General features: G+C 31.5%; 4 protein-coding genes across 4 annotated transcripts; 3 read left to right on the top strand and 1 right to left on the bottom strand.

Annotated features, from left to right (window-relative positions):
* Nucleotides 1-261: 261 nt before the first annotated feature.
* Nucleotides 262-2,553, bottom strand: LOC137819429 (uncharacterized). Its single transcript, XM_068623281.2, has 3 exons — nucleotides 1,836-2,553; nucleotides 770-1,510; nucleotides 262-491 (listed from the first exon to the last, which is right to left on the bottom strand). The coding sequence occupies exons 1-3, from the start codon at nucleotides 2,472-2,474 to the stop codon at nucleotides 396-398; spliced, it is 1,476 nt and encodes a 491-aa protein (XP_068479382.2). The 5' UTR covers nucleotides 2,475-2,553; the 3' UTR covers nucleotides 262-395.
* Nucleotides 2,554-5,292: 2,739 nt separating this feature from the next.
* GONST3 (golgi nucleotide sugar transporter 3) lies at nucleotides 5,293-7,098 on the top strand. The gene is made up of 2 exons (XM_068622457.2): nucleotides 5,293-5,494; nucleotides 5,665-7,098. The coding sequence occupies exon 2, from the start codon at nucleotides 5,665-5,667 to the stop codon at nucleotides 6,811-6,813; it is 1,149 nt and encodes a 382-aa protein (XP_068478558.1). The 5' UTR covers nucleotides 5,293-5,494; the 3' UTR covers nucleotides 6,814-7,098.
* Nucleotides 7,099-11,184: 4,086 nt separating this feature from the next.
* LOC137819658 (putative sugar phosphate/phosphate translocator At3g11320) lies at nucleotides 11,185-14,107 on the top strand. The gene is made up of 4 exons (XM_068623560.2): nucleotides 11,185-11,751; nucleotides 12,941-13,044; nucleotides 13,183-13,411; nucleotides 13,702-14,107. The coding sequence occupies exons 1-4, from the start codon at nucleotides 11,317-11,319 to the stop codon at nucleotides 13,852-13,854; spliced, it is 921 nt and encodes a 306-aa protein (XP_068479661.1). The 5' UTR covers nucleotides 11,185-11,316; the 3' UTR covers nucleotides 13,855-14,107.
* Nucleotides 14,108-19,401: 5,294 nt separating this feature from the next.
* PUMP1 (plant uncoupling mitochondrial protein 1) lies at nucleotides 19,402-23,364 on the top strand. Its single transcript, XM_068621992.1, has 9 exons — nucleotides 19,402-19,751; nucleotides 20,975-21,193; nucleotides 21,296-21,374; nucleotides 21,506-21,639; nucleotides 21,735-21,833; nucleotides 21,922-22,026; nucleotides 22,379-22,453; nucleotides 22,722-22,808; nucleotides 22,972-23,364. Exons 1-9 carry the CDS (start codon nucleotides 19,668-19,670, stop codon nucleotides 23,005-23,007), a joined length of 918 nt encoding a protein of 305 aa, XP_068478093.1. The 5' UTR covers nucleotides 19,402-19,667; the 3' UTR covers nucleotides 23,008-23,364.
* Nucleotides 23,365-23,797: the final 433 nt, after the last annotated feature.

Raw genomic sequence — 23,797 nt, forward strand, 5'->3', positions numbered from 1 at the left:
AGGATTGGTTGTAACAAAATTTGATTAACAACACCACTAGACAAGTCAAAACAATTTTTAGACTGAGAACAAACACAAAATTTTTAATTTCTATTTTCAACAATGTAATGTATATATACAATCCATTACTATTTAGGGAAAAGTTGATTTAGAGACACTCTTAAAATTTCTCAAACATTTGAAGAACCAAGAAATTTAACCTTTTTAAAATAAGGAACTAGCATCATGTAGCATTTAGAGAGTTTACTACAGGAGAGATCATTTGTAGCCTAGATCAAAGGAGTTCAATGCTCCAAAATGTAATATAATATACTTGAAAAGTGATACATATCCATTAATATGCATGGTTGCTCTATTATTGAACTTATTAACAACAACTGCAGAAAAAGAAAAGATCATGCTTTAGTTTGTTTCTTTGGCTTCAAGAGATAGAACAGGCCTTCTGTCAAAGCAGCTTTGGAAGTCAAAGAAGCTCCCAGCAAGTTTAGTGCCTAATCATGCATACATAATGAAAGTCATTGAAGGGAGTTATTCAAAATTACTACAAGAAATAAGAAATATTGATGTAATCTTCCAAAAAAACCTACACAAATATTAAAAGGGACACTAAACTCACTCTAAATAGTCTTCCTTTTAATCTTTGTGTGGGTTTTTGGAGAGGCTAAGATCAATATTTCTTGTAGTGATTAATCATATTGGACCAAAACTAATTTTAATGAAACTCATTGAAATCACAAGATAAAATTAGCAAGAAAAAAGGAAGTGTTACCTCTGTCTCCTCAATTCTCAGCTGATGATCCTCCAAGTCATCAAGTGGAACATTGAGCTTTTGCAGGAATGAAATACAGGAAGCATTTGCCAATGGTGTTACTTGGAGATCATTCCACACAACAAACAGTGATGGTCTCCTCACAAAGCCCAAAGCTGACTCTTTTGTGCCATCACAAGATCTTGGATCAAAATGCTTCATGGCCACTGCATGTTTTACTAGGCTATGGTCCTTTGAAATCACTCCATTCCCAATGGCATAGCATATGTTATTCTTTATCACTCCTGTGCCATACCAGTAGCAAGGACTGTGTTCTTCACAAAGTTTTGTTGGCTGCCTCTTAAAACCAAACTGAGGAGCCACCCTGAGGTTCAGCAAAGGAGTGCCTGAAGGATTTGTGAACCATAATGGATTCAGATCCTTCACACTTTTGTGCAAGTTATTCATACATCCCAGAGAAATTTTTTCATCCAATAGCTCTAGAACAGATCCAAGTGGTGTTGTGAGGAAACTGAATAGATAATCAACAAAATCTCCCTCAGCTTCAGCATACAGTATTGTTTTCTTTGATTTTCTCACTGTTACCTTTAGGTTTATGCTGGAATTGTAATTTATCCAGCCTTGGTTTTCTGCTCTAACTATTGGTGAGAAAGTGCACACTCTCACAGATCCTCCATTTTCTAAGAATACGTCACTAAGAGGAGAATTGGAGGTCAATGCTTGCTTTAGCAAATCCAAAATCTTGAAAAGAAGAAACACATGTATAAGGATAATATATATTCATCAAATAACAAACCTTCATGAACTATATATTCATCAATAACAACTTTTATATAAAGTTCATGTGAGGTGATGTTGCTAGTAGTTTGCAGAGTAGCTAGTAACTATTTACTTAAAAGTAGACATAAAATAAGAGAAATGCAAATCCTAAAAAACATGAACTTTTTCTCACAATGTTCATCTCATTCTAGTTAACTAATACCTGTACAAAATTGCAAATTTATTAGCAAACTTTTATGTGCTAGTCTACAACTACCATACCAAATGAATTTATCTGCTATGTTACCTCCTTTATGCCAACACTAAGGTACTTCTTTGTCAGCTTGTGGAAGCTTTTGTAGCCAAGTTGGACAAGTTGCTGAACAGTGTTACCAGGAGAGCTCTGCAGCACCTTTAAATCATCAAAGATCAAGTACATGGTTTTCCCCTTAACAAAAACCCCATCTTCATTACTTCCTTCATCAGAATAATCTCCATGCAGCTTCATTTCTTTGTCCATCAACTTCCCACAGAAGCAGGTAGCCTCAGCAAAAGTGCTCAAGAACCAATCACCACCCTTTCTACACCTCTTGCTACACATGAAGTACTTCACAGGCTTTGTATCATCCAACTTCAGCTTCAGTTTCTGGCAAAGTGCTGCACAAGGGTTGCGTGGAAAAAGCAACATTTTCTTGCAAATATGGTTCCAGAACACATCATCACCAGAATTTTCCAAGCTCTGGTACAAATTGTTCATGCAACCAATCTCTTCCTCCTTCCTGGACACAAGCCTTGTGATAGTTCCCAGTGGAAGGGTGAGAAAACTGAACAAAATGTCTATGAAGTCTCCACTTGCTTCAGCAACAACCACAGAGTTTCTTTCTTTGTCCACCAAAAGCGTCAAAGGGAGCTTTGGTTCTTCCTTGGAAGCCATGCAAAATAACATAAAAAATGAAAGGAAGTTAAAGAATAAATCAGCAGGTTTAGTACAGAAGAGTGGTGTTTTTGGAATTCATGTGATGCCTAGTGAGTTATTAATGGTGTTGGATTCAAAAGTGCAATGATTAGAAGAAGGAAACAATGGCGAAGTTTCCTTTGTTAGCCAGCAATAGAAGGACAATTCAGTGTGTTTTGTTTCTTTGTGAGAAGAAAGAACGAAAGAACTTACTTTTTTGCATAAAACTTGAAATGGTGAGCTACACATAACTTTCCTATTTTTGTTTCTACGAAGTGACTCAATACATTTGATTATAGCACTTGGTTAATTAAACATTAGGGCATAAAAGAATATGGAACGTGTAAAAATTAAATTAAGTTGTATCTTTAACTTCTTCTTTTTATATAGAAAGAATTCAGAAACTTCTATCACCTTCTAATGAAGCCTTAGATACAAATAAAAATTTGAATCCTCATAGAAATGGGAATTGCATTTCTGCTTTCCAAAAACAAAATTAGATTGTTTATTACCAACATATACAAATATACAATTATAACTCTTATGAGGTTGAATTAGACTTAAAGTTTACTTTTAAATATATATATTTTCACATACCGATTGATAGTCTCGGCGCGTGAAAAAATATGTTGAAAATCTCACATCGACTGAAGATTAGTCTATTTAATTTTTTATAAATGGACCTCACCTTATAAGATAATTTTAGGTGGAAGAATTGAACTTAAAATCATTTCTTAATTTAACATAATTTTAGGTGGAAGAATTAGACTTAAAATCCTTTCTTGATAATATTAAATTAAATACTAGAAGATTTGATTTTGTTATTTTATAATAGCCTTTTCCAACTTGCACCTACTTGACTTTAAAAAATCAAATGAAAAAAAAAATGAAAACATGAATTCTTTCACTTAATTTGTATTTCTTAATTACCGTTTTCGTTCGTGTAGTGAGTCTAAATTCTTTTAATTTATGTCTTTCTTTTACAGTAGCAAAAATTATTTTTAGTTTTACCAGCAAAAGACTGACTTTTGCAAGCCACGAAGTTGTTACGTATAATTTAAAATATAAAAAACAAATAAAAATTTTCTCTTTTAGAAAAAAAAAAAACAAAAGCTACAAAATTTCATGATTTAATTTATAAAATACAAAGAAATAACTTTCGCAAAACACCTAGGGTCTGAAGTGGATCAGAACACTAAATAAATAAAAAATTTGAGTCTATTAAACCGACTCTAATGTCACACTAAAAGTAAAGGTAGTTAACATGAATTTGAAACATACAAAAGATGACATTAAAATAACATTTTGTATTAATTAATGAAAGAGTAATGTCGATTTAGTCGGCACAACTATTAATTCAAAAATAAGAAAAATGATAAAAGTTTAAGTAGGTTAAATCCACCCAAAAAGAGTAATTTTTAAATATAGTAGTATCAGCTCAATGAATGCTTAAGTAACTAATATGGTAAACGCTCATGAAGTCTTTCTTTGATTTTGTAAAACTTCAATCACTAAAGCTTGAATATTTCTTGAATGTCGATCCCGTGAAACTCGTACTCTAGCAATTCCATTTTATCATTTGGACGTTCTATTTAGAATGTTCATTTATGAGCCTTCAATCTTCACTTTGTACGAATCTCACACTATGACTTCTTTGTCTCTTTGTCATTAGACTCTTGAAAAGAAAACTTTTTAATCTGAAGGTTTTAAAACGTCTTGATGATTTGTCCAATCTTCGTTTTCCTATTAGAGGCTCAAATAGGAAATTTTAACTTTAATTTCGTTTGTGTGTCCTATGTGCTATAAACAATTTCTAGAAACAATTTGAACATAATTGACAAAAAAGTTCTACATTAAATATGGTGATATTGGGTCAGCAACCAAATATGGTGAAAAAGAGTTATGGTATATGTGCTCCAGGATAACATTTTATAGATTTTTGTCCTCAATTACAAGAGCCAGTCAATCCTTCCATGGAGTTAGTGGCAGGAATTTTTCAAGGACAAACATAGTAGCAATACAACCTCTATTCAAATATATACAACCCAGGGTGGAAAGATCATCCTAATTCGAAATATTGACCTTTTTCATATGATCACATCAGATATAGTTCTTTGTATATTCTAATTCTAACCAATTCATTTTCTTTATGTATCCTAACATACTTCTATCAAATTTAAAATACTATAATAACACTGAAATACAGATCCACCAAGTAACCCTTAACATGAAATACGAAAATATATTGTCTTAAGTGTGTGTGCAAGAAATTGACTTTGGGTCACCACGTAATGTTACAAGGGTCATCACAGGACAAATAACAGGGACGCACACTTTAGATTATTCATCACCCAACAAAAATCAAACATGATTCATCTTTCACTTAATGAACCAATGAATAGAAAATGTATTACATTTTATCACCAATAACGCCACCCTACCACCGTGAAAAAAGATGCATAGGTCTCTCTTGCAAACACCGAAGACAATGAAGAACGAGAAATGCAAAAAAAAAAATTGGAAGAAAAAGCTTAAAAAGAACACTTGAAAGAGAAAACAACCACACCAAAATAGAAAAGTGAAAAAAAAAAGAGAAAAATGAAAAAGAACGTTGTACACCACAACTTACTAAACCCCAGAATCGTTTAACCTAAATCTACAACATAACCTAAACATCCAAAGTTTAAATATTTTCACAATATTACACTACATTTTATAAACCCCACAACATAAATAAAATATTATTATTTTAGTCCCCATTGAAATTGTTGAACCATCATTTTTCTTTATATTTTTCACTCAATTAACACGTTTTCTAACTCACACTCACTCTCACTGACAGCTAATTGCCACGTGCAGCATCTATGCATAGAAGTGTCAACATATATTAATTAATAATCATAGAGCAACAAATCCAAAGAATGAACAGAGTGAAGAAGAAGAAGAAGTAGAAGAAGAAGGGGTTTTGTGGTGTGCGTGGCAACGACCAACCTCGCTTCGGTTCCTTTCTGGTAAGCCCCTTTCTCACTTTCTTCGATCCATCACTACAATTTTCCAATGCATCACATCACTCACTATTCTGATTATACTCTGCGTCACGCTTAGAACAGATCTATGTTTTCAGCCATAAATTTGTGTTGAATGTTAACATCAGTAACGCTTGATTTTGGGGTCTGTTCAGATGTCTAAAGCAACTGACGTGGAAAACCCTAGTGATAACCCCACTGTTCAAAAGGGTGTGGATGTGAATGTGAATGTGAATTTGAATTTGAGCGATGGTCAGGGAAATTGGTACACTTCGTTGCTGCATCAAATTTCAGTCTATGGTGTTGCTGCTGGCTATTGTTTATCTGCATCTTTGCTTTCCATAATCAACAAATGGGCAGTCATGAAATTCCCTTACCCTGGAGCCCTAACCGCCCTGCAGTACTTCACCAGCGCCGCCGGGGTCTTCCTCTTCGGCCGGGTCAAGCTCCTGGAGCATGACCCCCTTGACCTTATGACAATGTGGCGGTTTTTGCCGGCAGCAATCATATTTTACTTGTCCCTTTTCACCAATAGTGAGTTGCTCCTCCACGCCAATGTTGACACATTCATCGTGTTCCGATCGGTTGTGCCTTTGTTTGTTGCGGTGGGGGAGACGCTGTTCCTGCACCAGCCGTGGCCGTCGGCGAAGACGTGGGCCTCCCTCGGCACCATCTTTGCCGGCAGCGTGCTCTATGTGGTCACGGATTATCAGTTTACTTTCATGGCTTACAGCTGGGCATTGGCCTACTTGGTTAGCATGACCATAGATTTTGTTTACATAAAGCATGTGGTTATGACCATTGGCTTGAACACGTGGGGTCTTGTGTTGTACAATAATCTTGAGGCTCTTCTGCTTTTTCCGCTGGAGCTGCTGATTATGGGTGAGCTGAAGAAGATTAAGCATGAGATCACAGATGAGTCTGATTGGCACACCTTCCAAGTCATTTTGCCTGTGGGATTGTCGTGTCTGTTTGGTCTGTCAATCTCTTTCTTTGGATTTTCTTGCCGCAGGGCAATTTCTGCGACAGGGTTTACTGTCCTTGGTATAGTGAACAAGTTGTTGACGGTTGTGATCAATTTGGTGATATGGGACAAGCATTCAACATGGGTGGGTACAGTGGGTCTTCTGATTTGTATGCTGGGTGGGATTATGTATCAGCAATCAACAAGCAAGCCGAAGGCTGCAAAAGAGGCGAGTGCACAGGAAAATGAAGAGGAACAACACAAATTGCTTGAGATGCAAGTCAATTCAGAGACCAACATAGAAAGTAATGAAGTTAAGAAATCAAGGGAGGAAAGCTGAAATTATTTTCATGTAGGACGGTTTCATATTTCCTTTAAAGTGTATGTTTGTCTTACAGGTATTTGATATAAATTATGCTCTCATTTTTTTGTAATTGTTGATTCATGATTCTTTACACGCTATCTCCATGAATGGCAAGCTCATTGGAAATCTCTTATGTAGGGTTTTATTTACTTTAGTGTCTGTCATGTAAAATCTATTATTTAAGTACTTGATAGACAAAAGGTAACTCAATTTGGTTATTTCACTTTTAAGCTTTTAAACTGAATCATTTTATGTTTCAAATCTCGGTTTGTTCTTTTCTTGCTCTTGATGCTTCAAATTCAGACTGTTAGCAATCATTCTTTTCTCTGTTCTTATCGTGGATATGATGATTACACATGACTGTATTTATGTTGTCTCCATAATTGGAAGTTTATTTGATAGATATCTGATGATTGCCTTGACCAGCTTTAACACATTGTATTATGTTCTAGTCCAACTTAGTTTCTAATACACATCGATAAGGTAGTTGTATCAATGCAATAATTACAACCAAAACAACTCCTAGATTATCCTTGCAGCTATGAGAACAAACGATCTGTCTTTGTAAGAGAAAAGAACACTGAAAATTGTTTTCTCTTCCCAACCTGGTTTCTCTTGCCCCCCAAAGTTCTCAACTCCACTCTTACCCCCAGTGTAACAGTAAGATATTTGCCCCAATGGGTTTGCCTGTATTTGTTTTCTATTTTAATTCTGCTAAATCAATCCCTTTTGCTTTGTAGTTTTTTTTTATATGTTATTAGGTTATTGCAGAACATTGATTCATGTTTGTTGAAATGAATTGCTTACTATGAGAATGCTTTAAAAAATGGTTTCCACAATCTTGTGCCAAATGCCAATACCTTTGGGCTGCTCATATTTGATTTGGTGTTGTTCACATGACAGATCACAGTAGCTCCTCTGACGTAGTTAGAACACAAACGCATCTATACAATTAGCATTAGCTTCTGCCTTCTGAAATAATTTTAAACTAAAGATGTGTTTCTTTTGACTAATGCACTTGGGAAGAAAAACCAATAATGGATAAAAATGCTACTCAAGTGGATTAGTTAGGCTATATGCATTTTCATGTTAATTGTTGTTAAATGGAGGCCATGGTGCTGTAGCGTAGTGGATTTCCTGCAAAACCCACACCTTTTAGCTATGGAAATTTGAGGTTTTGATAGAAGCCAGTTTTATTAAATGGGTTATGGATCCTATGTTTCTTTGAAATTACTTTTAAAAACTTAGCTATAAGCCTACATTTTGTTATTTTTTCACCTTGGCAATATTTATTCTTTTTCCAAAGGTCAACTAATAAATCCTTTAGGAGGCATTTGACCCAGTTCTTAAATCATTATAACTTTCGTACTTTACATCTTAGTAGTTGTAGAATCTAGAAGAACGAAAAGAAAGTGAGGACAGTGTACACCCCGAAGAATAGGGAGTATAAAACAGTTGGAAATTGGAATAGTTACTGTTGATTGGGAAGGAGTTGTTAGGTGGGTTGATTAGGCAGATGAAGTTGTAAACAATGGGGGATTTTTTATCTAAATAGTTGGGGGGACTATTGAGGGTAGAGAAAATAGGTAAGAAAAATAGGTTTTATGTCTAACTCAACCTAACAAAGTTTGTAAAGTGAAGTTTGTACTCATTTATAGAGGTGAGATCTCTAACACATTTTTCAGGACTGAACATCTCAAATATGGGATTGGAAAGTTGTGTGTGGCACATAGCTAGAATAGACTTTATTTTGGACATATATCTATAAGATGTAGGAATTTTAACACACTCCTTCAACTACTGAGAACGGTTGGTCATATTGTAGATATAGCAGATGATATAATAGGTCCAATCAACTTTATTAGAATATACTATGATACTGTATTTTAAACGTAATTTAACCTCACAAATGATTTTGAAGTGAGGTTTGAACTCACTTGTATATCCTAATTTAGTCATATCATATGGATCTCCAACTCGGAACATTTAGAGTTCAGTTTGGGAACTAAGGAAGTGTTTCAGTTGTCTTACAGATAACCTTTGTTTAAAAGAAAGCCATTCTTACCTTTAATCACTGTCTGTGTTTCAGTTAACCTTTACAGAATTGTGCTTTCTCCTTACTCTGCCATTGAGCTCTCATTCTAAGATCTAAGAATTGTGTTTGTAACAACTAGTGATTTCTTGTCTAGAAAGTTTTTGAATATTCTAGTGGTAAGATGGGACTGAAAGATTAATGATAAAAGTTATTCTGGTTCAAATATTCCCTATTGCTTCTAGTTTAATCGTGTTCGGTACTTGCTAATATTCGTTATAAAGTTATGGGACATTCTTCTACATTAATGAGCAATGGATGAACATTAAAGAATCATCGGGTATGCTATGTTGAAGGTTACTCAAATCAAATTCAGAGAGTTATCACTCTCTTGATAATAACAATATAAAATCCTTAAATGAAAGTAAGTAGCATCGTAAAATTTGAATTAGTTTAACAATCAACGAGATCTATGAGTAGTCTCTTCACATATGATTGATTCATGAAATGAGCAACTATACTTGAAACATATAAAAATCATTTATTCAGTTTGTCTAATTAAAGTTTTGAATTGGTCTTAACCTGATTGAAGTTGATTAAAGATAAAGTTTGCACATCCAACTAAATAATAGAATAAATAAAGAAAATAATTAAATGAATTTGCTCTTATGGACTTGGCAAAATATTAAAATAGTATATTTATTTTTAAATTTTACGTTTGTGTACTTTAAGAAAACATTTAAATAGATAAGTTGTGCTTAGAACAATTAATTTTCAGAAAGAATAGACATGCTTTGAAGCATGATTTTACTTTTTTCTTTTAATTTTTTTTTATCAAAATCGTGATTTTGTAACACAATCAGTTATCTATTTATTTTTTAAATTTTTTTGATAATTTAATGTGAATTTAAATAAGTCATAAAACTTTGGTCGAGTCATATATAACGACTCAATGGACAATTTTAACCTAATTTAAAATTAAGTATTTTTTAAAGATAATTCTGAATAAAATAAATAAATAAATAAATAAAATTCTTATTTCTTAATAATAAAATGTTCTTGTGATTTTGAAGGCCGGCAATTTAATTAGCTCCACTTTCTTGTCAGAATCTAATTGGATTTATGGTATTAGCTAAAGTGTTTCTGTGTTTCCCATGAATACATATCTAGTGATGTGACTCCTTCACAATTCAGATATATTAATAATAGATAAAAACCACTAAATTCTTTTGCTTCTTACATATGTAATAAATAAATAAATAAATATTATAATCATCACTATATAATCCAACTAAAAATATTTTCTATATATTTCTATACTATAACGTATTTTTTTTAGTTTAATTTTTAGACCATATAAATTGTGGTAAGAAAAATATATAAGTATAAATTTTTTTTTGGTGTTTTTGTTATTTAATAAATAAATTTTAAAGTGTTCGCCATCAAATCTTAGGACTCAACCTTTAGAAATTAGAAAGAACGACAAAAACACTTTGCTGGATCGATATTGACGAAAGCTTAGAGAACGAATGAGATTAGATATTCCGATAGATAGTCCTATCCCTAAACAAAGATACTTATACGTATCATCCATACAATATGTATTATAGTATTATAATTTTGATATTATTTATAAAATATTTTAACAATTTAAGTAAAACGGAATTTTATATTTTTTTAATCCATAATATATATATATATATATATATATATATATTCTTCAAAAAAAAAAAAACCAAAACATGCTAAAATTTAATGTTCAGCTAAGTATTATTCCAAAAGTTAAATAACAGTTCCATTTGGAAATAAAATCTCTAACATATCAAAATTCATGATTCAAGGTTATTGTACCTAACTTGATTAAAATATTTTAAACAAGTTCTCATCTAATTTATTTAGAATAAATATATCACTATACAATGTATAAGACGCTGCATCTTTTTATTTATTTATTGTTTTAAGTTTCGTGACATCAAGATATACAACGACCTTCCTAATATCAATTTTAATAAATAATGATACTTCGACAATCTATTCCCATTATAATCTATGATTAAAATAAAAAAAAATTATTTTTTTCATTAATACAAATTTTAATAGGGTTTAGGGTTTAGGATTTAAAAAATAAAATTATAAATTAGTACAAATTATCAATATATCACTTCTACTCTCTACCTTCACACCTAATGGAAAGTTGAGTGTCAATTCCAAAGAAGCTCGAAAGGGAGCGTGGAGCGAGCGAAATGACGAAATCGCCCTCAGCAGCATGAATGATCTCATTCTCTGCATGCACTTGGCATGAACGCTGCACCTTCCAACACTCACCTCTCTCCTTCTTCTTAATTACCAACACCTCTTCATCAATCCCAAAACGCTCTTTCTCCAAACAATTTTTCATACAAAAATAAAATAAATAAATAAATCGTTTCTCGAGAATTGAGAAAAGCATGAACCAGATTCCGTGGGGAACCGTAGGGGTGGTGGTTGCGTGGTACAGTTCCAACATCGGCGTGCTCCTTCTCAACAAGTACTTGCTCAGCAGCTACGGCTTCCGGTTCCCGGTTTTCCTCACCACCTGTCACATGCTCTTGTGTTCGCTTCTCAGCTACGTTATCTCCGTGACGGACATGGTTCCGTTGCAGACCCTGCGCTCCCTCACTCAGTTCTGCAAGATCGTCGCTCTCAGCGTCGTTTTCTCCTTCTCCGTCGTTTGCGGCAACGTTTCGCTCCGGTTCATTCCGGTGTCGTTTAACCAGGCCATCGGCGCCACCACCCCCTTCTTCACCGCCGTTTTCGCCTACGCCGTCACCGCCAAGAGAGAAGCCTGGGTGACGTACGCCACGCTCTTGCCTGTTGTAACCGGGGTCGTCGTTGCCAGTGGGGTAATCGATTTTCCTCTTCGGTTTTTTATTTGTGTTTTGGATTTTGAATTCGATTCCTAACTTGTTGATTTAAAGTGTTCATTTATTCTGTTAAATTGTGGGATAGTTCAGAAAATGAGTAAAAACAGTTCAGAAGGGGAGATAAAAGTTTACCTATTGGTGTGAGAGAAATTTGACATTGCTTTAAATTGGAAAGATAAAATAGTGTGCATATATGTCTAAGTTCAGAGAAATTTTATGGGAGTTTGAGAAATTTAAGGGCTTAGATTCTGTAATGGAGAAATTTTCGGTTTCTTCTGTATACCAGGTTAACAACTTTTTTCAATTTATTGGGCTAAAAAACTATTTGACCAAAAGACTCTTTGGTGAATAAATTATAGAAGAGTTTGAGAGTTTCAAGGGAAAATATAATAGAAAATTCTCGAAAACTCTAGATAATAAAATATTAAAGAAATAAATTGAAAGTTAAATAAATTTTATCCAAGAGAAATAAAAAGAAATAAGGAGAAAGTTTCACTGTGGATAGAACCGGAAAGATGACGTATAATGTTTTTACGTCTGGATTCTCAACATTTTCTGCCGCCATTTCTATTTCATTTCTGGCCTTGCAAATGAAGCTTTAGTTTCTATGTTTTCCTTTAATATTGGAGTTGGAACTTGGAAGTCAACAATTGGCATAACGCATGTAGCCTTATCTTGAATTCATGAACTAATATAAATTGAAAATGCTAATTTTTATTTTGTGTAGCTGTTTCCAATTTCCATGCGTATGTGTTCGTTTAAACAGAACAGAACATTTTGAAATTTCATTGATTGTATAGAACAAGCTTCGTGTGTATTGAGTTAAACATAGCTACGCTTTTGCATAAATCAGAAGGAGGAGTACTGAAGAGAATTTTATCCCTGTCTTTAAAAAATTCTGTTTTAGATTGAGGTGTTTGGAAAAGTAACGCACTGCTACTTTTCTATACGCATAACAACTACCAAGCTAATGGAAAATGAACTCTTATCCTCTCTTTTTCTTTGACCACGCTTTTTTTCTACAATTTACCTCCGAGTTCCAAAATGTTGTAAACTTTGCGGGTACCATTTGCATTATTAAAAACAATTGCTAACGTTACTTGTTTTCTAATTTCTCCAAGAATGAATTTCTTTACTCCCAATCTCACATTTAACACTTATCTTGCAGGGTGAACCAAGTTTTCATCTGTTTGGATTTGTAATATGTGTTTCATCGACTGCTGCCAGAGCATTTAAATCAGTGCTTCAAGATATTTTGTTGTCCTCAGAGGGGTAATGATTTTATCTGCTTTTTTCTTATTTTTGCTAGCTGATTAATACAAGGAACTTCTAGGTTCTGAACTGCTCCAAGTGCTGCTTTTCTATACTTCTGTTGTAAACCAACATAAAAACTACTTCGATGATTTTCAGAGAAAAGTTGAATTCTATGAACCTGCTGCTTTATATGGCACCTATAGCTGTGATGGTCTTACTTCCCGCGACATTGCTTATGGAGGGAAATGTGGTTGGGATCACAATAGATCTTGCCAAAAAGGATATAAGAATATTTTGGTATCTGCTTCTCAGTTCTTCTCTTGCATATTTTGTGAACCTGACTAATTTTTTGGTGACCAAACATACAAGTGCACTAACCCTTCAGGTATGTCCAAATGCAATACATCCTATATTTTTCTCGTGGAAATAACTTGACAGATTAAGAACTTTTTTAAACATATTACCTGCATTTCACATACTAAATTCAAAAATTGAAGCCAACAACATTTGTTGAGCATTCTTCTGAAAACGTTTCATTGCTCTGTATTTGAACAGACCACAAGAATTTAACTTCTAGTTTTCTTGGTATTTGGAAAAGAACCACTATATAATATATATGGTGTATATATATGGCATAAAGTGAATCTGGATGATGACACTGTTAAATCTTTCCAGGTTTTGGGGAATGCAAAGGGAGCAGTTGCTGTGGTTATCTCAATTTTGATATTCAAAAACCCCATTTCAATGGTTGGAATGTTTGGCTATGCACTCACTGTCATTGGAGTTATATTGTACAGTGAAACCAAGAAGAGGTATAGCAAAAATTAGTAAAATTAACTAGATTACTAAAAGCAGAGTGTGATTTACCAAAAGCGAGAGGACCAACAAGTTATGTATATAATGATGAGCTTGCAGCAACCATTTATTAAACATAAACACAATTTTTTTTCCACTCCATATTTCATTCATTGCAAGCATTGGGGGAGTGAGTTGTCACACTCCCCATAAACTTTTTTATGTGGACTTTGAGCTTGATGCCTAGTTAGACATTTTTAGTTTGTTTTGCTTTTAGTTCCTTCAATCACTGCAATTTCTTTTTTCACAACATTTAGAAAGGAACTCCAATAGTTTAGTCAGAGAGTACGTATATGCAAGTTTTATACTTATATTGTACTTATTAAATTTTGGGCAAATGTTAACAATAATTTCTTCCTAGTTTTGTACCAAAAAAACTGTTGTTTAACATTTTTCACACAAATTAAAAGAATTAATAAATACTGGTAAAAAATAGGGGTTATCCCATTTGTAGGTACACATCTTTTTATGATAATAAAGCACAAATGAATGTAGTTACATCTTTTATAAAACTATGAATAATTACTAAAATATAGAAAGTAAAATTATAATAAAATGTTTATTAAACTACTAAAAATTATTTATTAAACAGTTAAATTATTATTGATAATCATTACCATTATCTGTTATTTAGTTTAATAAGTAGAAACTGCTATCATAATTTAAGTGTATCTCTTTATTAATTTTTATTGATGACATTTACTTAAATAATTTTTATTAAAATAACTTCAATTTCAATAGATAAGTTATTTTATCTGCAACGTATATAAACATTGATGTAATTTACTTGAAAATAATTAGAAATACCAAAATTGTATTTCATTAAAAGCTGAAAAATTGTAACTATTTCGGGATCAAAATAAGATTTTAAGAGTATTGGCTATAATCAATAATCAAGATAAGATAGGAGTATCGGGCCTGTCGAGCCCAATTGTTGGCTGCTCTTGATTACTTCGCGAATGGATCGGACGGACAAAAAGAACCGTTGATTGATGTGGTGGACACTTTATAATGAGATTGACCGTGTAGTATTCTTTTCTTCTTCTTTTTTATAACTTTTATATTATTATACGGAATTTGTGAGATACAATTAATATTTTTTACTGTTTTAACTCAGGGAGAAATGAGTACTATTTAATTAAGGATAAATGAGATGGTGATTATTCTGTCATTTTCAATATAAATATCTATTTATATTATAGTTAATCAAAACATGGGAGCATTCTCTTAATCAAAACGATTTAATAGAATCATTATATGTTTAGCAATAATTAAGGAATAAATAGAAATCATTCATAAAAATTGATTTTATAAATTCCTTACACAATAGACCATATATCAAGAGAACGGAGATTGGATGTCTAATGTGAAGACCATGATCAGACCATTTAATGCATTGATGTTTTTGAGATTGTCTAACATATTTTTCTCTTGAGGTCGTTTAGTAAGTTGAACATAATTGTGACCATCTAACAAGTATAATATAAAAAATAATTGTGACCAAGTATAATATAAAGAATAATTGTGATCATCTAACAAGTATAATATAAAGAATAATTGTGACCATCTAACAAGTATAATATAAAGAGACCGCCTGACATGTTTAACATAGTAAGACCGTCTAGCACAGTGAGACCTTCTGATAGGTTAATTCGTGTAAGACTGTTTAGCATGTTAAAATTGTAGACTTTGACTTAACTCCTTTAAACATGTAACGAGCTTAACTATGAGGACCGACTAACAATTTTAATACTGCAATATTATCTAACAGGTTTAATCTCAATAGATCGTCTAATGTATTTCATTACAATTTTGCACATGAAGTAGCTTTGTTATCAGCTTTAACACACCTTATAGTATTTGTGTAATCAAAACCTTCATAGATGTGTTTATTCTCATAATATCGTCTAGTGAGGTATTACGTCGTCTAATAGTGATTAGATCGTTCAGTGCCTTAACAATGATCTCTTGGATGAAGAGCTAAAATTGCATTCTAGTCTAACTATTTGTCTAGTACGGTGTGCACCTCTAGCATGTTTTGGTTTAAAAGACGATGTAACTACGAAAATAAGTATTGTCAACTATCAAGGGTATTTTATAAAGTAGTAAAGGGTAATTAATGTTGCATGAGGTGCTTGAAACTCTATAAAAGTCTTTTGTGCCCCATAAAGCTTCATGGAGAACAATGTCAGTATTCTTGTAGCAAACTATGAGATAGTGTTTATCCTTGTAATGGTTAAAATATGCAATCCCTCCCTGGTGAGCAAAACATGTGATATGTTGATTACATCATTAGACAATCTTTTGTTTTTGCCAAGAGTGACTAGGTTTAAAGAATATTCGGTTTTAGCAAGAGTGGTTGGATTCAAAGAATACTCGATTTTATCCAATAGTGGTTAAGTCAAAGAATGCTCAGTTTTAACTAATAGTGGATAGGTCCAAAGAATACTCAGTATTAGCCAAGAGTGATTGGGTCCAAAGAATACTAAGTTTTAGTCACGAGTGAGTGCAATTCAAACAATACTCAAGGGATTAACTAGGAGAGACTATGAGTCCAAACAATACTTAAGGAGTTAGTCATGAATGACTATGTGTACAATGAATACTCGCGTTGTATTTCACAAAATTAGTTTGTTTAATGAAACTCAATTTATTAATTGAAAATTTGATATAATATATCAGACAAACTAATATAAAAATATAGTGTATATTTCTTTTTTTTCTTTCTCTCTTTTACTTTATATATTGTTATCATTTGTACTAATTTAAAAGAAAATTTCACTAAAAAATCAAGTTAGAATTTTTTTTTAAACAAGTAAAAAAAATCATTAAATTTAAAGTTATCTTTGACATATCATCAAAGCGTCTAGTCACACAAACTATACTATAACTTTCAAATATCATACTTTATGAAAAAAGATTAAAAACATAATTTAACCTTCTATTTTTGTGTTTTTATTGTTTTCTACCATATCTTTTTGAAAACAAAACTATGATAACTATGATGTCACTAAATTTTAAAATAGATCATGGATGATTGGTTTTAACTAGTTATTTTTTTTTTCTAGCATGTGATTTTTAGGAATTCTAATTTTGATTTTGAAAATTTCTTATACATAAATTAAATTTAAATTGTTATAGAATGTTAGATAGACAAGAATAATGTTAGGTAGAGAAGAATAATGTTAGGTGATAGCATAAGAGACACATTAATTGTAGGTGTGTGATATTCATTGTCTCATTACAATTTTATATTCCAACTCATTCCTTATATTTGCTAAAGCATGATTTTAAGGATGAAGTTGTGCTTTGAAAATATGATTAATTATTCTAAATTGTATTTTCAATGTACAATTTTTCTTTTTAATTAAGTCGTACTTCATATGACTTAATTTTACTTTTTAAATTTGTTTTTTATTTGAGACAAACAACTTTTTTTATTTTGAAATATTTTTATTTATATAAAAATTAAAAGGAGAATTTTTTTTATAAGTTAAAGCATTAAAAACTTTTAATTTAATTTTAATTTATTAATCAAATTATTTAAAGAACATCTAAAAATAATAAAAAAAAGTTGGCTAATATAAAATTAAAAAAAAGCATACAAAATTTAATCATTAATAAAATTATTAAAAAAGCATGTTAAAATAAAAACAATATTTGTATATAATAACTCCTAAGAACAGAAAAAATTAAAAAAGGGAAAGACGTCGTATATACAATTACGACTTCTACAAAAACAAATTTTTCTTATTTATTTTTTTATAAAAGTGGTAGTTAATACGACTTATTATTTATTTTTCATTTTTATGTTTTTATTATTTTTTATTATTTTTATATCCTTTAATGTTTTGATTAATGAATTTTTAAAACAATTTATACTTTTTAAATTTTTATATAAACATATTTCTTTATTTTGAGATGTTTTTTAAATAATTTAATTAACGAATTAAAACTAGAATTACAATTTTTTTTTTAATTTTTCTTTACTTTTTAAAACTATTTATGCCTTTTTATTTTTGTATAAATATTTTTTATTTTGATATTTTTTCTTAAATAATTTAATTAATAAAATTATATATATATGAAGTTTATTTCGTAAATATATAAATATGAATATTTTGAGAAAAAAAATGATAATATTTGAATATTTAAATTGCAATTTATTAATTAAATTATAAAAAAGTTAAAAATAAATAAATTAGTATCAAATAAACAAAATTTAAAAGTATAAAAATAAAAATTTTATATGTGAAATACGACTTAATAAAAAAATCATATATCTAAAATACGACTTCTATAAAATTTAATGCTGAAGTCAGAAGTAGTACTTAATTTTTTTTACTATGTTCTCTGTTTTGAAATAGATTTACTACTTGTGGTGAGCACAATATAGGATTTAAAACCTTATTTCTTTTTCGGGGTGAGAGACTATAATAACTTGTTGATTTGAAACTTATTAGTAAAAAATAACATAATTAATTATATTAAAATAACATAATTAATTATATTACATATGTAATTGATTATATTTTAAAACATTAACTATATCATTAATTGATTATGAAATGTATAATTAATTATATGCCTTTTTAAATTTGTTTTTTTTTTAAATTTTTATGTATGTCAAATAGGATCCGGATTAGGATGATAAATAAATCTGTTTTCATGAATATTATTTAAATTTTGTTTTAATTTTAATTAAAAAATTATATGAATTAGATATGAATATGACCTCATCTTCATCTTATCACACGTAGTTTCATGTTTTATTGGTTAAACACTTAATTAAAATTATAAATGTGAACAATTGGTTTCAAAAGAGAGATTGAATGGAGTATTGACTCAATTCGCAACGGATAAAGAACACACAAGAAAAGAGTCTAACATGAACATGAAGAACACATCACAACAAATTTTTATACTGGTTCACCCTAACTCTTAGGTCAGGTCTAATTCCCTATCAAACACACTGTTTAAGAGATTTCACTAATCAAACACTAATTACAACAAATTCACAAACCTCTGCATGTTATAACGAGTACACAAACATCTTTAGGTTATCCCGAGTACACTAACATCTCCAAGCTACCAGTTATAATCTTCGCCTAAGACTAAAATCTCTCCAGATACCAGAAAAACATTTTCAAGAATATCATAATCAAAATTCACGGGGTATAAATATGAAAACACAAATATAATTAAAAAAAAATTAATAAAAGAATGATGAAAGCACAGAGGTAATTTTTGAAAAATGTGACATAAATAGAAAAAACAAAGTATTTTTTATATTTATTTGTATAAATTACTTCATTTATAGAAGAAGAAGAAATAAAATATTTCTCCATAAACTAAAATTAGAATATGTATAAACTAATTTGCAGTTATTTTTTTCATTTTTAATATTTTTATTTATAACTTGTATTTAAATTAACAAAAACCTCACTTTAAAAATTAAGTCTAAGTATTTTAATTACATTCAAAACCCTTAATTAATTCAATTAAACCCTAGGTGAATGAATAATACGTTCTTATCGAAATTAGACCTCACCCCATTCTGACTCAGCCTACAGTCATTGGAGATGAAAATTGACAACATTAAAGACTCAGAGAGAGAAGAATTTTTTTGCAGCAGAATAAATCAGAATTCAAACACCAAAATTTGTGAACACTTTTCCATACAGAGGAACCAAGTTTGATCTGAGTCTTTTCAAAAGGGATCAAAGGAAAGGACCCAAATTTGCATACGCAACGTTTGGTTCCTTTCCCAGGACAAACAAAACACAATGGTAGCAGATTCTAAGTCCAAATCCGACCTCTCCTTCGGCAAAACCTTTGCCAGCAGTGCTTTTTCTGCATGTTTCGCTGAGGTCATAACCAATACTATCTGGGTTTTTCTCTTTTTCATTTTCTGTTTCTGGGGATTTTTTCTTTTTCCATGATCTTATGAAAGATGCATCCTTTATGTTAATGGCATGCAGTAGTAGTAGTAATGGATCTGATTTGTTGGTGGGTTTCTTATTATTGAGTGTTTTTTTTTTCTTTTGCTGTCTAACAAACCGTGGTTGGTGATTGATGATCAAGTATATGTTTTTTTGTGAACTTGGAGTTCCTTTGAGTTGGTTGATGATTGTCTAACTGTCTTTACCGATATACAATTTTCAATTTGTGTCTACCAGTATTAGTGTATGTTGGGTGATGGTTTGCCAACTACTTTTTGGATAATAGTGATGTTATGAAATTGGTTTTTGGTTAAATGTGAATTTGAAGGGATTATGTTTTTGAAATTTTCATCTAAAAGAATTAAGCTTGTACTGCTAGTCAATGGTGGTCTCTGTGGATTTTGACTGCTGTCAAATGATGGAATGCATGCCTTCCAAGGTGTTTGTTTTTCAGGGATCAACATGAATGAGAGCTGTTCCCTCCTTGATGACTTGTATGTCCACAAAATGTTTGGATTGGAAACAGTGATAAAGTTTTGATGTTTTCTTATCAATGTAATCGAATGGAACAAGTTGGAATGGGCAGAAAAGGGAAGGAGTATAATAAATAGTACTAATTTTCCTCATGGTTTTGAAGACTAATAATGGAATGGTGTTCCATTACCCTTGAGTTTGCTCCATTTCAGTATTCCACCTATTGAATTTGTTTCCTTTCCAATTCGTTTTTAAACTCCTAAAGAAGAAACTTGTTTTTGTTCCCTCGTTCCAATTCTGGGATCCAAAGACCATTCATATCTAGCTGTTTTGTGTTAGAACTTTGGTAGCACAAAACAATTACGTAGTTTTAAAATTGAATAATTTTCTGAATTATCTCGTGTGTGAAACATCTTTTGCATTATTTGAGGTTCACATGTGAACAGTGTGTCAAACATGTTTTGCATTATTTGAGGTTTACATGTGACAGTCTTGTTCACATATGTTGATTTTGATCCTGAGTTGCTATCAAGATTGATTTGGCTTGTTATATATTCGTAACTCATTTTTTAGTATTTTTTTTGCATTCTGTTCATTCGCTCTTACTGTTATACAAAGTATTCAATTAATTGCAGTTATTTGCTGAGATTTGTCAATAATTCTGGTAATTGAAATAGGTGTGTACTATTCCATTGGACACTGCCAAAGTTAGGCTTCAGCTTCAAAAACAAGCTGCAACTGGTGATGTAATCTCCTTACCTAAATATAAGGGTATGCTGGGAACAGTTGGTACCATTGCGAGGGAAGAAGGTCTTTCAGCACTCTGGAAGGGAATTGTGCCAGGGTTACATCGTCAGTGTTTGTACGGTGGTTTAAGAATTGGGTTATATGAGCCTGTGAGTTTTGAATCTTGTCGCCAAAATTTGTTTGTTTGTTTTAGTTTATATCTATGTTTTGTTGTGTTATCTTAGGTTGTAAATAGCATTGGTTGTTTACAGGTGAAGTCTTTGTATGTGGGGAAGGACCATGTTGGAGACGTTCCATTGTCAAAGAAAATTCTTGCAGCATTCACAACTGGTAAACCTCAATTCTGGAAATTGTAGGAATAATTTGTATAAGTGCTATTTTAGCATGAATTTGTGTTATTCCTGTATAAATACTCATCATATAAACCAATTATGAACTTCTGCAATTTTTCTTGATAACAGGTGCTGTGGGAATTGCTGTGGCAAATCCAACTGATCTTGTCAAAGTTAGACTTCAAGCAGAAGGAAAACTACCTCCTGGTGTTCCCAGGCGCTACTCTGGATCTTTAAATGCTTATTCAACAATTGTGAGACAGGTCTGTGCTAACCAGTATAATTTATCCAAGTGAAAAATGTATCTGGTTCATTTTACTTTGTGAATATTTCTGACCTAAATCGATATAACACACAGGAAGGAGTTGGGGCTCTTTGGACTGGACTTGGCCCCAATATAGCAAGAAATGGTATCATCAATGCTGCTGAACTAGCCAGCTATGATCAAGTGAAACAGGTAATTTCTAAGTGACTGGAGACTAGCACTATGGAGCAAAATTTTCTCCTTCTCTACTTTTTCTAATAACTATGTTTTTTTTGTGCAGACTATTTTGAAAATTCCAGGTTTCACTGACAATGTTGTAACTCATCTCCTTGCTGGTCTTGGGGCAGGGTTTTTTGCTGTCTGTATTGGCTCCCCAGTAGATGTGGTAATGTTTTAGAATCTACCATTGAATATCTGCAATTGTTTTGGTTTTCGATTTTTAGTGCATCCACATTTTATACGTGGTGGTTAATAGTTCTTTCAATTTTATATGAATTTTGCACTTGATATTCCATGTTCCGCCAAGATGAACTATGAATCCCTGCATGGTAGAAGTAGTAAACTTTTAAAGCTTATTTGAAATTGGTTGACAGCTGATCTTTTTAAGGTCCATTGGGGGTGGATGTGTATAAATTTTGTTTTTCAATTTGGTTGTGAGGTGAACAAGTGAGAGCTTCTTTCATGCTTATCGGTTGCATTAATTTTGTTGTCCTATCTTCATTCTTGTGTTTGTGCAGGTTAAGTCAAGAATGATGGGAGATTCTAGTTACAAGAACACCCTTGATTGTTTTATCAAAACATTAAAGAATGATGTAAGTTGCTTTCCACTCTTTACTTTACCACTTCTAGTTATCATATATTAAGGCATTCTCATTTCCTACCATAGCTTATATGCTCTCAAACCTCATTGACTTGCTTCATTATAATGTAACATAATCTTCTTTTCCTCTCTCTCTCTCTCTCTCTCTCTCTGAGTATATGTGTTTTTTAGCCTTAAATTTGGTCAAACAAGGAGTTGTATTGTAAGGTACCCTTCATCAAAACTGGTATGTCTATGTAATCTGATGTTTTTTTTTTCAGGGACCCATGGCCTTTTACAAAGGGTTCCTCCCAAATTTTGGACGGCTAGGATCTTGGAATGTGATCATGTTTCTAACCTTAGAACAGGTATAACTTGTTCTTCTTATTTTTCTTTTCTAGAAGTGTTTCTATAGAGATTTTTCCAAGTAGATTAATTGATTTGAGCCTCTTACATGCACTCCAAAGATTGTTTATCTTCTGAGTTCCAACTCTTGAATCTGTGCTCACTTATACCTTTTTCCTATGACAGACTAAAAAGTTCATCAAAAATTTAGAGTCACCCTGAGCTGAGTTACCTTGAGAATTTTCTAAGCGGCTTATTGCAACTGCGAATGCAGTGGAAATTGTAGAAATAAAGCTTTCTCTTCATTCTGCAAACTGATGGAATGTGGTAAAGAATTTTTTCAGGGAGGAAATTTTTACAAGATATGTTGTTATTCATATATACTAGCAGATTTTAGCACTTTCCATTTATTATGAACCATGATTGGATTTAAACAGAACATAGCCCTTGATCACTACCATTGTCTTAAGATGGTGGCAATTATTGTTGTAGTATCAAATTTTAAGCCATTGATGCAGGAACTTTGTTTTCTGTATGCAAGGCAAAATATTATAGCACCTCTAATAGCAGTGTTTATGATTCTTTAGCAACTTGAAAATAATATTGGAGCAAATTATTCTTTTTCATAAAAGTTGTGCATACACAAACAGCAACAATCAAGATTGCTTTAAAATATTTTTTTCTGGTAAAAAAAAGGATTTTGCACGAAACAAAATGTGAAGAACTTCCATTTTTGGTGGCATTGAGTTGATATTTTATCATATTTGTTATCTGTCACTGTTTCACATGAAATTTAGAGGATAATAGTTCCTATCAAATCAAACCTTTATGCCACTATACACGTTTTTCAATTTTATTCTTTATAATATTAAAATATAACAAATTTAATAATTATTTATTTTAAATTGATAATTTGAGTTTTACAAAATTTTGAAAATTTTGAATTTAAAAATAAACAAATACAATTTCTTACAATTTTACCTTTTAAATAACAATTTTTTTAAAAAAAAAT

This window comes from Phaseolus vulgaris, chromosome 10 (genome assembly GCF_051622355.1).
Source record: "Phaseolus vulgaris cultivar YP4 chromosome 10, ASM5162235v1, whole genome shotgun sequence".
NCBI lineage: Eukaryota > Viridiplantae > Streptophyta > Magnoliopsida > Fabales > Fabaceae > Phaseolus > Phaseolus vulgaris.

Coding starts and splice junctions, on each gene's coding strand:
- LOC137819429 (XM_068623281.2), bottom strand. CDS start 2,474: ATGTTATTTTGCATGGCTTCCAAGGAAGAACCAAAGCTCCCTTTGACG. Junction 1,511..1,835: donor TTAGTGTTGGCATAAAGGAG/GTAACATAGCAG, acceptor CTTCTTTTCAAG/ATTTTGGATTTGCTAAAGCA. Junction 492..769: donor TGAGAATTGAGGAGACAGAG/GTAACACTTCCT, acceptor ATGCATGATTAG/GCACTAAACTTGCTGGGAGC.
- GONST3 (XM_068622457.2), top strand. CDS start 5,665: ATGTCTAAAGCAACTGACGTGGAAAACCCTAGTGATAACCCCACTGTT.
- LOC137819658 (XM_068623560.2), top strand. CDS start 11,317: ATGAACCAGATTCCGTGGGGAACCGTAGGGGTGGTGGTTGCGTGGTAC. Junction 13,045..13,182: donor ATTTTGTTGTCCTCAGAGGG/GTAATGATTTTA, acceptor GATGATTTTCAG/AGAAAAGTTGAATTCTATGA. Junction 13,412..13,701: donor CAAGTGCACTAACCCTTCAG/GTATGTCCAAAT, acceptor AAATCTTTCCAG/GTTTTGGGGAATGCAAAGGG.
- PUMP1 (XM_068621992.1), top strand. CDS start 19,668: ATGGTAGCAGATTCTAAGTCCAAATCCGACCTCTCCTTCGGCAAAACC. Junction 19,752..20,974: donor TTTCTGCATGTTTCGCTGAG/GTCATAACCAAT, acceptor TAATTGAAATAG/GTGTGTACTATTCCATTGGA. Junction 21,834..21,921: donor GCTATGATCAAGTGAAACAG/GTAATTTCTAAG, acceptor TTTTTTGTGCAG/ACTATTTTGAAAATTCCAGG.